Source organism: Oryzias latipes, chromosome 9 (assembly GCF_002234675.1).
Source record: "Oryzias latipes chromosome 9, ASM223467v1".
In the NCBI taxonomy this organism is placed as follows: Eukaryota; Metazoa; Chordata; class Actinopteri; order Beloniformes; family Adrianichthyidae; genus Oryzias; species Oryzias latipes.
In genome coordinates this window covers 26392947-26409405 of record NC_019867.2, presented here as the reverse complement: position 1 = coordinate 26409405, position 16459 = coordinate 26392947, and the positions used below count along the sequence as shown (strand labels likewise).

At 37.5% G+C, this 16459-nt stretch overlaps 1 protein-coding gene across 1 annotated transcript in view; it reads left to right on the top strand.

Annotated features, from left to right (window-relative positions):
• zmat4 (zinc finger matrin-type 4) overlaps window positions 1-16459 on the top strand; it is a 173865-nt gene that overhangs the window by 60600 nt on the left and 96806 nt on the right. Inside the window, exon 3 of the mRNA XM_011479572.3 lies at window positions 3409-3498. Coding sequence (XP_011477874.2) covers window positions 3409-3498 — 90 coding nt within the window. The remainder of the gene's footprint in view (window positions 1-3408; window positions 3499-16459) is intronic.

Genomic DNA, 16459 nt, shown 5'->3' with positions numbered 1-16459 from the left:
TTGGTTTGGATTTGCTTTGCTTGGTTTTGCTTGGCTGGGTTTTGCTTGGATTGGCTCGTTTTGGTTTTGCTTGGCTTGGCTTGGTTCAGCCTGGCTTGACTTGGCTTCAACCAGCAGTGATCTGGTGGTTTCTTCCATAGAGAGAAAACAGACGAACCAACAATGGCTGGAGGGCGTGATGGGCTAATAAAGGCAGTCTAATTGGATGCATAACAGGCGCGAGTGACTAGAACCTCAGGCAGGTGTGCGAGGACGACCTCGACACCTGACATTATTAATACTATTTTGTTCATGTTTAACTATATTTTTAAATCTAAACCAAATTATTGTTTAACTTTTGTGTGCTTTGAGCTGATAGACAGTGGATCAGCGAGCTTGTCTGGTTGTACGGAGATGTGCGTTAGCACTAGAACATTCAGAAGCCAAGATGAAAACGCCCACATGATGGATCCAGCTTTCCGAATGCATACCTTTGTTATTACATTTTAAAGGGAGGCGGTTGAACAAACCTGTTGTCCTTAACCCGTGTAGCTCCTATTTTAAGAACCCCATCTTCAGAAATAAAAAGGGGTGTTTGGTCATTCTGCTTTTAGAATAGCTCATGAAAGCACTTTACATTTATTATTATGGCCCGCAGCAGTCAAGGACTGCAAGGACCATGTTGTTTTTGCAACGACTGAAAAAAAACCTCAAAATGGTTCAAAAAGCCCTCAAAGGAAAGGAATAAGCCCTAAAACACGTGACCAGTGTGTAGGTAAACACAAAATACAAAGAAAGACATAGGAGGCCCTAATCGCAAAAACTTCTATATTGTTTGTGCAATGTTTATTATTATTCTATCTGCGCCTATGATGTTTTGTACCTGAAATGGATATTAGCAAAAAAAAAGTCACTTTTTGTGGTGTTTTGTTTATACAGAAATCTCCAACAGCTTCTTTTTCAGTATTTGGTCCAAAAATGACATAATTGTAGGTAAAGTGGAAGTTATTACTGTGATAATAAGTCATAAAGACTATGATTGCTTACGGGTTAAAGAGCTTGTTGTTTGATCACAGCAGTTTACTGCTGCAAATCTGGTTTATCTATTTCCTTCATGCTATTTGAGCATTAGGTCAGGAAAAAAAATTTGATTGTCAATTGTTATTCTTTTGCTACACCTCTATAAGTTGAAGGACTAATATTCTTGGAATAGAAATCCTTCCTCCTTGTTTTCTCTTGTTTGTATGAGAGAAATGTCACTTCAATGCCAATATGTTATTTCTATGCCAACAGAAAAGAAATGATTGGAGTAAAAAAAATTTAATCTGATACGTTGCTTTTATTGTTTTTAGAAATGTTTTGAGTTGGCATATTAGGAATTGTTTATTTTCTGGGAAATAAGGAGCAAAGGAAAATCATTTTTCTCTGCTTCACTTTTGCATCTTTGACCAGAAAGGATTCAAAATAGTATTTTTTGACAGTATAAAAGAAAATACTATTACCTTTTCATCCTTCAGCCTGACAGAAAACAGTGAAAGCAATAAAACATGCTTCCATGCTAAACATTCCATAACTAAATTATTTTATATTATCACGAGAAATCTCAGTTCTTACTAATGACGAATCATTCTTGTTCAACTCTAAAAGATCTCGCCATAAATCACTTTCCTGCATAGAATTTTGTCTCTTTCCTGTCATTGATCTACTATCTGTTATTAATAGATTGATTAGCTTCTGCTAATAAGTGAACCAAGCCCCAATAATTAATTCAGTCCAGTTCCATGGATCAGCAGAGCACACTTCATTTGCATAAATGCAATGGGACATTAGAAGCATTAAAAGCTGGAATGCACATTTGAAAGGGCGAAAAAATCTGTTGCTGCATTGTTGTGTTTTTAGAGTTAACTATAGCATAAAATCATATGTTCGAGTTTATTAATTCAAGCTACTGCTTTGTCTCTGTCTTTTCATTTTCAAAAATTCGGTGGGTAATGACTGAAAAAACACTGAACTAATACTGTTTTAAACACAATACAATGAAAATATGATTGTCCAGAATATTAAGAACCTGCTAAAACATTATGGTTATTTGATATGACTGCAGAGTCATTATCTTTGATTAAAATAAAGTATTATTTATTACATTTTTAATGAGTGAAGAAATCTGTTATGGGTCAATAGAAACACCTTTTTTGGAGCTGACTTTTAGCTTTTTTTCTTACTTCTTTATTTGTACATGCAAGAAATCCCTTTCCAGATTTTATTTTCACTAAAGTTAACAAATTATAATCAAAATAAATTAGATAGTTATTCATTCTTCTTTGCAATGCCAGCTTCATACATTTTAATTCACAAGTAACTACTGAAGCTTTAAACTCTTCTGCCCAGGTGTTGAAAAGGCTTTGAAGACAACTGACTATGGTCTTGTTTTTAAGCTGTATACTAAACTTATTTTTACTTGATCCGGATATACAGTATGGAGGCAAATGTGCAGTAAATCTTGGCTGTCAGGAACCAGTGGTGGAGGGCCCGAAATGCAGGAAACCACCAGCCTTGGTGACAGAAACAAACTTTTAGTAAATGAACGTGAGCAAAAACTAGGGAGCAACAAAAGGTGAAAAAATAGAAAACGTGACAAGGATGACCTAAAAACTAGACACGTAAATACACAGAGGACTTGAACCTTGTGTGACTGTGACAGGGGGACACCACTCAAAACAGAACAAGACTTAAACCGAGAAATATCACTGATAAAAGCAAACTAAAGTCCATGATCGTCACACTGGCAAAGAGAGCAAACAGTTTGGTAAGTAAACAGTTGCAGGGATTCTGTTTCAGCAAAATCAGTGTAGTTTAGTTTTTCAATTATAGACAATTGTATTTACATTACCCCCAAATAGCTTCATGCAATCTGCTGCATTTTCATTGTTAAAACTTTAAAAATAAAATAAAATAAATTTATCTGCACCTTTTAACCGTTGTCACATTCAGTGCTTGCAAGATAAAAGTTTCCTAATCGTTTTTTACGTAGAAGATTATCTATAATAATAAGAAAAACGAAACACATTTTTTTAAAATGCAATTTATTTTTCAGTAGCCACAAAGAAGAAAGCATTCAACATAGTTGCTGCTGTTGGACACGTTCAACTATGTCCACTTTTACTGAGCCTCTTGTTAAATGTGGTTAGGTCTAAATTCCAATGAGCTGGATTATAACAATTTAATTGGATAGTGATTTTTCATACATTTTAGGGGGTGTTTTCCTCATAAAAGCGCTCACTGCTCAGGGGCTGAAAAATGCAAATCTGTGAGTTTTCACTTTAAATGAAACACATAGTAGAACACATGAATGCATAATTGACGCTGAACCAAAAGCAGTTCATACTTCCTGCAGGACGTTAAATGGATTTCACCTCTTTTGTCTCTCAGAGTCGGAAACACGCCAACAAAGTGAGGCTGTACTACATGCTGCATCCTGTGGATGGTGGCTGCCCGGCCAAGAAGCTCCGAACAGACAATGTGAGTCCCGCGAGGTTTCCTCCAATCCTGATGTGTGTGTCAATACCCTCTGTGTAACCACTGTAAAACATAGAAACCTGAGGCCACGGCTGCAGGAAACCTTTATTGTTAATGGATTTTTCTGCGTTTTGACCCTTCTGTGACCTCACCCCACCCCCCTGCATGCACCACAGCAGCTGACACACAGCAGTGATACATTTCTAGACTGGGGGACAATGGGACTGTTGTGGTACTGTGGTTAGATGCCAGGAGACACCAGCTTTTCATTGAAGACAAAGCCATATATTGATGGATCCGGCCCCCTACTCCTCTCTGACGTGTCTTGAAAGCACATCTCATTTTTGACAGACAATTATGCAGCATGTCTTTCTCTGATGGATAAAAGCTGTTTTACAACCAGGAATTAAAAAATAAAAAAATAGCTTTTGTGTTCTAGATTGGCATAACTGTTCTTATAGTTGCGAACATTATTTCTAAAGCCAAGGGGTGTTCTTATGAAGTTTCAGATCCACTGATTTAAAATCTGGATTTCTAAACTAGACTGAAACATGTAAAGGGACACAAAAATACTACTTATTCTGGTTTCTCTGCATCACACCTCTAATTTGTTTCCAATTTTCTTTTTTCTTAGTGATTACTCAAGTACTTTTCTAACCATCAAGAAGTTTAAAGAACTTGAGATTCAAGTTTTTTTCTTTAAAACATAACGGATATCATAAATACTGACTTGGTTTTTGAAATTCTGTGAAACTTTATGCAAAGGATTTGGAAAACATATGGAAAACCATTGCTAAAAAAGTGTAGTAACCCTGACTCAGATATTACAAACATACTTATTGTTGGCATCAAAAACCTACACACATACAGTACATATTAACCTGTATGTATCAACACCCATCTGTTTTTTTCTCAATATGAAAGTTTATAATCTCTGAGCTTTTTTGACAGGTGTAATTCTTTTTCTTCTTTTTCTGAGACGACTATCTTCAAAAATCCATCCATTTAAAAAATAATGATGTAGCTGCAGGTTTGGATTGTTAGCAAATGGCATCTAAAATACACCGATGAAATACAGGGATTTAAAATCTGTAATCATTTTGAGGTAAAGGCAGCTCATTTTTGTCTTTTGTATGGCCATTAGTGTCATTCTATCTGCTCTCGGTGTCAAAGCTGTTAGCGCAGTGCTTGTGGCTGTCAGGCAGAGTTTGGCTTTGCTTTGTTATGGCTGCTGTTGGCTGTGACAGTGGGGAAATTGGCTTTCACACAAATCTGTTTTTTTTTTATGTGGCATCACAAACAGGAACGTGAACAGCAAAAGGCCTTCGGTCATCTTGTTTTAACATAGGGTTGTGACAGGTAGGATGTCAAATTATCTTGCCTTTTTGTCCTGTACTTCAAATAGTTCATGAAAGCAATCTTTGGCTGTTAGGATCAGTGACTGTGTGTTTTTGTCAAAAATAGTAAAAGGGAACAAGTACAATGTATGTATTTATTTATTTTTGTGGGCCAATATTGATTTTTGAAAAAGCAATGTGAAGGAGTAACAGGAAACGGATCAGCCTTTTTTAAAGTCTACTTAAACGAAGGAAACATTAACAAAAACAACACAAGGTTGCATACAACAACTGCATACGTTGTGTCCGAATTCCTTCACTGCTCACTACATAGTGCACTATATAGTGTGTTCCACATATTGTAGTGCTGTATGAATCTACTACTCCACAATCCAGTGCCCTAGAAAATTTCCTTAAAAGTCTCTGCAGAAAACCACTGGGGATCCATGCTCACTAGTTTGGTATAGACCACAAGTCATTTGAACAATTTTTGTGAAAAAAAAAGTATTTTGATGTATATTTTAAATAAAACATCAAAGTTTTTATCATCAGAACACAGTGCATTCAGAAATAGTCTTCAAATTTTTTTGCATTTTTTATATTTTTACTTTGTGAAATCAGTGACATCATATTTGCCGTTTAAAAAAAAAAAAAGTATTGAGCATGGTGTCCGATTTGCTTTAAAAATCCAGGGCACTAGATAGTCCCACACAATATAGTTTTTAGTTGTTAGGGAGTAGGGAGGGAATACTGACATGTGATTGTATATTTTTTAAACTGGGCTAATTGTTTGCTTGAGCTCAAGTTGAAGAAAAAGTCTTTATTTATGGGAAGGGAGACCAATTTTATGCTGTTGTTTATAAAAGACACAATTATAATTATTATCTTAAGTTTTCAATAAGTCACATATTTTATCGAGAGCATGTATTGATTGCATTCAAACATCAATCTGCTTATGTCTTTACTGCAGGAGATTATTGTTTGTAATGACATTTTCAAAGTTTCAATAAACTCAAACCAGCCCTCGCTACAAGGACCTACCAATCCAACAGGAGGAGACACTGGATCCACCCAGAAGCAATAGATTTAGTGGGCTTCTATGTGATAGGAAAAGTGATTTATTTTTTACAACCAACAACAGAAGGACACAGTTGGTTGGCTGTTCCACCAATGTTCAAAATAGAAAATTTGATCTTGTGCTTCAAAAAGCTCCTTAGAGCTGTTTTGGTTCCAAATTTTAAGACTATATTATATTATTATATACCATACTACACTATACTACACTATACTATACTATACTGTACTGTACTGTACTGTACTGTACTGTACTGTACTATACTGTACTATACTATACTATACTATAGGGACAATACGTAAATGAACAGGTTTCACCTATTTGTTTTAAAAAGGTTTACTGTTTTAGTGTTCTGGGTTACACCATTTACACTCTCATTTTAAAAGGTGAGAATTTTTCAGTGACAAAGTCTTATTATTTTTTGAAAATCGAGGCTTTGGTTAATGCAATAAAGTGTAGAGCAACATTACACAAACAGATTTAGAGCAATATGTGTCGTACAGCATCTCAATAAATCCAAGTATCTTATTTGTATGTTTTCATGCAATTATACAGATTAGATTTACTGTTTTTCACATCAGTGTTTTCAATGACAAGGCACTCCAGCAACTGCAAATGTAGGAAAAGAGAAAATCTGTTGTCTGTATTCATAATGTACCAGTTCCTCCAGGATCTTGCATGCATTTTTGGACCAAACACTGGAATCTCTGGTTGTCCATATTTCGTTGGTGCTCCAACACAAACCTTGAAGGAGAACAAAACTGATTACCTCTGCTTTTGTGAAGAATATTAGCAGTAAGGAAAGACTGTTCTTTTAAGTATTTGTTTTGCTTTATGACAGCTTCCAGTAGCACAAGAAATGCTGTCACTTTAACCCAATGAACCTTGAGAGATGTAGTGAACAAACGGTGGCGCTGATGCAAGACAGACTCATGTCTCTGAGCCTCATTATATTATGCCCTTTTTTACAGGATCTGACACCAGATCCTGCAGGAAGCAACACCGCTAAACGCAATCTGTAGCTGTTTTTGTTTTTGTTGAAACTGGAAGTTAACCACATCTGATTGCGTAGATTGATGAGTTATATGATTAAACCTCCAAGGATAATTCAGACTTTTTCCAAAACAAGAGCATTTGGCCAAAGTTGCTGCAAAATCACAGTGCAATCATTCTTATCAAGGTGTCTTGAAAAGTAGTTTATATTCTTTCATAATCCTAACTGCTCAGTGAGAAACCTGGACCTGTCTGGATGAACACAGAGCAGATATCCTTACAGTGGTAAATGTTTTAAGCGGAATTGAGTAATTTATAACGGTACCCCTGATCATCTCTCATGGGACACTAGGGTACTGCAACTCACTGGTTGAAAAACACTGCTTTACAAAGTTTAAAGTTGACATTTGACCCAATCAAAGAAAGGATTATGCCACTTTTTACAGTAATTCACTTTTTTAAAAGATTTTATACAAACACAATGCAAATGAGAGAAAAACGTATAGTTTAGAGTAATTAAACAGTCAAGCAGGGAAAACGAAGGAAAATATATTTGTATTTAAATGCTAATTTATGAATTGACTCTCATATACACAAATGAAAGCTGAACTACAAATGAATACACCATTCAAATAGTACACAACCCTCTTTCTCACTTAAATTAAAAGTGAGTTATTCTCTTCTTGTATCTTTCGTTACATGAAACTGTATGTTAGTTTATTTACGACTGTGGAAGGAATCTGCTTCGTTGGGGAAAACCCATCTGCTTGAGTCTTAACTTAATTGAGATTGGGCCCTGTTTGCCAGAGAGGGTTTTCCAAAAAAACATAGCCTTTCATGCTGTAAAACAAATGTAATATGACGTCAACAGCTTACAGTTCATAGCACACACTTAACACATTATGTAACAATGACCCACATTCTAACACACTTTACTGTTCTCTTGATAAAAGGTGAGGAAACACACAACTTATAACTTGACTTCCTATCTTACAAATGGTCAAAATGTATTCTTGTGTCACAGGACTCTATACTATATTGGATTATTAGTTTTACATAATCAGAAGAGAAGGTCATAGAAGGTCACTGTGTCTTTGTAGATCTAGAGAATCGGGCTTATGGGGAACTGAGCAGAGAGGAACTGTAGTATCGTATGAGGGAGTCTGGAGTGACAGAGAAGTATGTTAGAGCTGTGCGGCACATGTATGAGGGCTGTAAGACAGTGCTGAGGTGTGCTGTAGGGGTGACAAAGGAGATCAAGGTGGAGGTGGGATTTACATCAGGGATCAGCTCTGAGCCGATTCCTGTTTGCAATAGGGATGGACAGACTGACAGATGAGGTTAGACAGGAATCACCATGGACTATGATGATTGCAGACGATAATGTGATTTGTAGCGAGAGCAGGCAACAGGTGGAGGAGAAGCTAGAGAGGTGGAGGTTTACCCTGGAAAGGAGAGGAATTAATGTTATCTGCAGAAAGACAAAGTACATGTGTGAGTGAAAAGGATCCAAGTGGAAGAGTAAGGTTACAGGGAGAAGAAATAAAGAAGGTGGGGGATTTTAAGTATCTAGGGTCAACAGTCCAGACTAAGTGAAGAAGTGAAGTGAAGAAGTGAGTGCAGGCAGGTTGGAATGGGTTGAAAAAGTGTCGGTTTCAGCCCAAATAAAAGGAAAGTAGTACAAAACTATGGTGAGACCAGCCATGTTGTTCAGCCCTAGAGCCAGTGCCACTGAGAAAAATACGGGAAGCAGAGCTGGAGGTAGCGGAGATGAAGATGCTGAGGTTCTCTTTGGGAGTGACCAGGATGGCTAGGATCAGAGAGACAGCACATATTAGAGGTTTTGGATATAAAGTCTGAGAGGCCAGACTGAGATGGTTCAGACGTGTCCAGGTGAGAGACAGTGAATCTATAAGTAGAATGATGCTGAGTCTAGAGCTGCCAGGCAAGAGGTCTAGAGGAAGACCAAGGATCAGGTTTATGGATGCAGTGAACGAAGACATGAAGGAAAGTGGAGTTAGAGTAGAGGATGCAGAAGACAGGGTTAGATGGAGGAAGCTGATTTGTGCGAATCTAAAACCCAAAAACTTTTTTCTTAAATGAAAAAGACGAAAGGAAAATAAGAAGTTTTACATAATTATGCCTGATACTATTCACTTTGATTTTATTAAGCAAAGTGCACGACACCCTCATGGAACTCTAGGATAAACGTCTATGCATATTTTCCTCTGTAAAACAAAATAACTAGGAGTCCATAACTATCTTCTAAAAAATTAATCAATGCTAATAGGGGAGAAACATGACTTGGTTACTTGCTTCACAAACCTAAGACCAAAACGTTACTCATCCACACAATGATCACATGGAGGGATGAATGTACTCAAGAGAATGTGTTGTATTTAGCAAACGTAAAAGACTTAATGACCCTGCTGTCCCCTGAGGCGTAATTGAAACAAAGAAAAATAAATCTCACGCTCCTCACTAGAGCTTCTCACACACCGGACTCTCATCCGGGAGCATTGGATGTGTCTCTTAAAGGACCAGTGCAACATAAAGAGTATTACATCAACACATGCATAACCCTGTGCTTTAACCTCAGAGCTAAAATAGATTTTACTTTGATTTGTTTGACAGTCTTGTAATTTCTATAAAACCAAATACAAGATTGTACAAAGACCATTCTTACATGCAAACATATGGTACATGCCACACACTAATAAACCAAAGCAAGCAAATTTAGCAAGTAAATGCTAAAGTCAATGGTTTGAATGGATTTTATTCTTAAAAAAGGTAAATATCACATTATAGGTCAATTCTACTCAGTATGTTGAATGTTTTTTATTAAAAAAGCTTGCACTATATAGCTTTGTTCCCATCCATCACAATATTACTCAGATTTTGGCAAAGCTATTTAATAAGAAAAATGACAGTAGATCACTACTTTGGTAAGGTAAGACAACAGGACATGGATAATGTTCATTTTGTTGGTGTTGTTGTTTTCAAGTTGAAGAATAGATAAATATCCTTAGGGCTACATTGTCCTAAAGGGGTGTAACGATTTGCTCTGATTCATATCACAATTTGTGGCTGCTGATCCAATTCAGACAATATTGGTTCATTTTGAACAATCCGTTTCACTGACCTCCAGGACATCTTTAGCCAAAAATTCAAAATTTCTATTGCTAAAATTCATACACACAGAACATTATTAGAACATTCTACCACACTGTATAGTCGCATGTCTTAGCAAAATTCAGTGTTTCATTGGACTAGAAAGATAGCTTGATAATTTTTTGCTGCCTTCACCTGTATGTTGTTTGTTGTGATGGAACTTTTTAATAACTTTTTAATAAACTTACCATGTCTCAATCCAAATGCTACTTTCCAGTATTGTCAATATATTTTATTTTGAAACAATTTTACAACGGTTTAGGTTGATTCAATTCGATTAACGACTTGTCTCAGACAGATACACCCCATTACTCTCACATCTTTTTTAAGTATTCACTACAACCTCCGACATACCAATGAAAAAAAAGTGCATAAACATTTTTGCCCTGCGGGCTCCCTAAGCGATATTAGACCTTGATCTTAGACCTTCCTGCATGCTCTGTACAGATTTGCACATTTTTTGCCAGCAGACAGCCTACATCTCTCCATAAAGACATGAGCAGAGTAGAGAAAATGTGTCATATTTGTATGTCTTGGCTTACAATTACTAAATAATTTTGTGTACCTTTTTTTATGACATTGACAGTAAATGCCATTTTAGATGCCAGTTGCTTATTTAATTGAACCGTGACACCAGCCCTTTGAATAACATTTACTCCAATGAGACTTCTGGCTTAAAAGCTCTTCCATATCCTTGTATTGGACATACAGGTAATGTTTGGTAACCTCTGACTCATTCATAGACTCCATATCTAAATTATGAGATCTCATTATACTGCAGAGTTAAATATTTGTGCAAAATGAATATGTTTTATTTATAGAACTATAAATAGATGTTTTTAATCTAGCAGGTTTTGGCTCAATGGATACAATTTTGATCCAAACAAGACAAGTTTCACACATTGTTTTATTTATGTTTTTAAAACTGTCACAATAAATCAATGCTGGGCCTTTAGACTGACCTTAGGTCCTTGTTAAAAGGGCACATAACCTTGATGGAAGAGAGCTACACTTAAACTACACAGATGTGATGCGACCGCACTGCGCCTATAAGGTGGCGTGATCTAAAAATACTCTGAGCAGTACTGCCTCCAGACACTGTGGGAGTGCGTATGGCCTGCCACAGTCCGACGTCTGGACCTAGTTGAGCTGATGGCATCTGACAACTGTACACGCTGCTGGTCATGCTAGTCGCTCTGATAACCTGTTCTCATGTGGATGGGGAGGGGCATGAGTAGCGTAGTACGTTCCTCCTTCAAGGGTTGAACATAAAAGCGTTTCAGCAATTGGATTCTGGTTAATGTGGTATTTGTGACAAACAGATGACATGAGAATGTATGATTATGTTTTTTGACTGTTGTTAAAAAATTAGTGAGTAAAATAAAAGCTGTTGTTTAGTGGCTGTAGTTTTACCAATTTAAATGTTTTCTGTATTTCCTTGTAAAGAGATATAGATAATTGCAGACATGTATAAAGACATCCTGGATCATGCAAGGTTTTTGTCAAAACTTGCTAAAATGAACATTTCTCGATGGTTCCATAACATGTTCCTTCTTTACCGCGAAGGAGGGTCTAATCGCAGGGATGCTCAGTTTAGTGTGTTTAGTTTAATTTAGCAATCAGCTATTGAATTCTATGACTTTATGTTCTTCATGATTCATGTTTATTACACAATTACTGACATGAAGCCTGACTATTGTTGTAAATATTGGGCTATATAAATAAAATGTAATTGTATTGGATATTTAAGACAGGTTGTCACAGCAGTAATAGGAAAGGAATACATTTTGGCAGTTTTATTTATTGATTTACTTACAGTAGGCGTAAATCAATAAATAAAACAATCACTCTTTTATTTAAACAGAGTTTGTTTAAGTATTGTTTAAAAATGTCCTTTTCTACTTGAGATCTGTCAGCATTGTAGCCTGAAACTACCACTCCTGAGCTATGCTGGAGTTCTGTTTAGTCAGGTTGTTCTGTGGGGTTTACAGATGGACACCCCAAAGGAGAAAGCCAGGAGGAAAGTTTGATTTTATGTAGGATGGAATACTTCAGAAAGACACGATAGCTGTGTTTATGATGACAGGAATGGGTTTCAACTTGGCAAGCATGCAGACAAGCCAGCATGCAATCACAATAAATGTGATTGGAGACAAAATCTGCAAAATTCAGAGAGGTAATCTAAAAATAGTCCATGAGAAACAGTCCAGTAAAATAAATGAATGAATGAATTAATAATAATAATAATCCATGTAACAGCATCTCCTGATAGCAAAAAAAAATTGGTGTTGAGGGAGAAAACAGTCCTGCTGTTAAAAATGGTTCTGCACGCCATGTTCAACAGTGTACACAGCATGAGATGTAGAAACCAGCAAAAGACAGATCTTGATCAGATTTCAGATTGGCATAAAAAAGTGTCAGGGTGTTAAATGACAGTGGATCATGGAAATGCATACTACTCAGGAATGATACAATACAATTGAATTAAAAAAAAAAACAACTGAAACCACACTCTAGGAAGGTGATTTCCATTTAGTCTTTTAGTCCAGAAACTGTCTTGGAGATGTTTTGACCTTTCAAAGCATCCTGGACAGGAACCTCTACCATCAGTCTCCAGACAGATGACAGTAAGAACAGAAAAAATGTAAAAGTATTGCAGACAGACAATTTTAATTATGCTGTTTTTTTTTACAAAAAAAAAAAAACTGTGTTGTTTTCTAGGATATAATTTCTGCAGAGTGGCAGGAGTTCATTAGAAAGAAATTCACCTCTGAGTTGTGGGTGGGACTGTGGGCGTGGAGTAAGCCTACGCGGATTTCCCACCATTCCTTTGTTTACACTCTCCTGCTAACTTACAGCCCATCACAACCCAAGCTCACAACAAAAATGGTGAGCAATATGGAGTCATCGTCCGTTTTAAGCCAGGTGCCAGGTCAATCGAGTGAAGAAAACAAGGACGTGCATAGATCCATTTGTCTGCAGGTGGAGAACCTGTGGCTTCCCGTTGTGGGTCCTTCGTCACATCTACAAGTTTATTCCATCAGCATTTTTTTTCTGCTCCGGCACGATTTAAATAAAGAAATACTTAGAAATGCTGCTTTTAACCTCTATCCATACATATTTTTACCCACTTCATCCCCTCTGGGGTCACGGGGTTGCCAGAGCCTTACCTGGCTACAGTTGGGCAAAGGCGGGGTACACCCCTGGACAAGTCGCCTGCTTATCGCAGGGCCACACAATCACACACTTACACACTCACAGCCTCACCAATTTAGGGTTATCAATTAACCCATAATGCTCAATTCTTTATGCATGTATCTCCTCCATGATAGGAAAATTGCTACAAGAATATGTTAAAAACACCATTGGAGTGGGGCTTTAAGTTTGGTCCAGTTACAATGGTCTGAGTGCCCTTTCTGTGTTATACAGCCCATTTCTTGTCTGGGTTACCATTTGGTCCCCTCAGCAGAAATGTACTCAGTAAGTAGTTCTCATGAACTTTATTATATGAACTTTTTAAGAAAAAATGTTTGCCCGTGTGTTGCCATTGTGTTAACATTACATTTTCGGACAACAAACAGTTTCAACTTGAGCAACTTTACTTATCTTTAGAAACTGATATAACAAGTTCACTTAAGTCTTCTACGGACGGTCATATTCTTTTTTTTTTTTTTTTTTACTTTTCTATAATATTTTTCACCTGCTATTGCACACTAGTATTTTTTATGCAGTTATGTTTCTGTTTATTCATATAGCAGCCTTCTTTATTTACCTTGTTGTTTCTGCTGTTTGCCCAATAGTTTACCCTACTGCCACTTTTGATTAAATCAGGCCTCTAGCGGTCTTAGCAGATTGAGAGATGTGAAAAGGATGTTGGAGATGGCACAGGTGTCCTCCAGGCTCAACTGAACAAGAAGTGATTGCAATGTTATGCTTCATTGCCTGAACCTCTCCTTGAGCAATATCAAGCAGATTGCATTCATGGTGCTCCACTACACACATTTTATTCAGCAGGTACAAACACCAAGTCAATGAAATGAATAGAGAGCACACAGGAACAGAAAAATGCTCCAGCAGTTACTATGGCGAGAGGCTAAGGACAAGTTCAGTCTTTGGCTTTGATTTTATATCCAACACATTTTGATTCAGTAGTAAAAAAAAAAAAAGGTAGACTAGTACCACGGAAAAAATAGCTGTATACCCGCCTTTGTTTATTTAATTGTTTTCAATAAAATAATTGTTTTTTGCACATAAATAAGTCTGATAGATCACCTTTAAGTTGTTTCCCTAGAAAAGGGTGCCTAAGATCACATCTGAATTTTGTTTTATTCCAAAAACAGGAGAACATAAGCATCGCTCTATTCCGGAATAGTTATAGATATAGACCAAAGTACACAAATAAAGGCAAAAGCAGCTGCATCTTTCCAAGGACATGAAATGTAAATCTCCAGCTGAAAGATGTTTATGATGTCTTCGTCACTTCTCCAACAATAAGTTGTTTTGCCCACCACTGTAAACTATTCCATATTCCATCCAAAAGACATCCAAATTCAAGTTAGAAAGAATGTATAGATTTGAAATGCTACCCTATAGAGTTGGTGTGTTATTCCGTGCTTAATGAGGAAAAGCTCTCATTGCAAGGAGAATGTGCAAAGGTCCAGAGGGTACAGTGTCTGAGTGAAAGAAAGGAACTAAAAATCTTCTTCATGCACGACAATGCCCCATCTCATGCTGAAAGGAATACCTCTGCATGATTGGCTGCTATGGGCATAAAAGGAGATAAACTGATGGTGTGGCCCCCATCCCCCCTGACCTTATCCCTTTTGAAAATCTTTGGAGCATCCTTAAGCAAAATATCTATGAAGGTGGGAGGCAGTTCACATCCAAACAGCAGCTCTGACATGCTATTCTGACATCCTGCAAAGAAATTCAGGCAGAAACTCCAAAAACCCACAAGTTCAATGGATGCAAGAATTGTGAAGCTGCTACAAAATGAGAAATGTTTTTGATTGGAAATAAAGTAAATACGACTGCAGCAAATTCAACTAATTACCGATTTCAGTTCCTTAGAACCTATCAAATGTTGTGGAACTCTGTTGTGCGTAATAACGTGGAACACTGTATTCGAAGATTTTTATTTTTGAAGAAAATAAAATACTGTTATATTTAGGAGGTTTGTTCAACACATGACCGTCATTTGCATTGAGTATTTAGAAAAAACAGCATTTGCTTAATAATTTGGAATGCATTGTAAATGGTAAAAGATGTATACTTATACAGCGCTTCTTCAATGGCTCAAAGTGCTTTACAGTCACAGACCCATTCACACACACATTCCAAACACTGGCGCCAACCAGAGGCAAGTAGGGGTTCAGTGTCCTGGCCAAAGACACTTCGACACATGGGCGGGCAAGGCAGGAATCAAACCCACAACCCACATGAATTTGAACTGGAATAACCATCAGCCTTTGTTTTCTCTTGACCTGACTGGTAAACACAAATTCACATGATTGTTTGCACAGTTTCTCAGGACTGTTCATTCAAAAGTTGCCTCCGCCCGCCCCAAAGCCCGTCCTCTGTCTGGAGATACAAATCTCCCAGGAGACACGGTTCTTCTGAGTCCATCAGCCCGCTCACGCAGGACAGGTGAACGGACTGCGGTCCGAGGTCTCCTCCTTTGCACACACTGTGCAACAAAGTATCCTCCCCTTCCTGCAAACAGTAGCTACGAGTCCGGCTGCTCTGAGACATGCACCTGCAATGTGCGTGCACGGACGATTGCGCAACAGTACAAGCACAATTGATTAATCTGTGCACATGGTTTAGCAATTTGAGAGCACCATTTAGTAATTCATATGCACGGTTTATCAGATTTTTTTTTCTTTTTAACCACTGGCTCCTGGAGGGCTTTGTAGGTTTCTATTGGGGAACTATTAGTTTGTCAACACGTGTAGTGTGCTGCAGAGCCTTGCTAAGGGCTTTCCTCTCTGCTCTGCTTGGCAGCACTACATGCTGATGTCCAAGACCTTGTTCAGAGCAAGTTCCTTTCATTTTTCTTGTTGTTTTTGTTGTGATACCCTGAGCTTTCTGTCCTACTTTCATTTGATCCCTTAGGGAACATGAGCCAAGTACTGGGTGCTCCGTGACCTCATAATTTATCCCAGGCATTGTGCGGTGCTGACCGATGCCTTGGTTCCCAGCAACCCCATAGCTTTCCCCTCAAAGATCGGTGCAGCTCTTGAGCATCACTACTAGAAAGAAAAAGCTGCATCCTTGACAGAGACAGCACAAGGCATGTTGTTGCATTTGTGATGCAGTGAGAAAAGGAAACAACACCAGTGTGATGCAGGAGGAAATCACATGGCATGCGCTTATTACTTTGCAAATG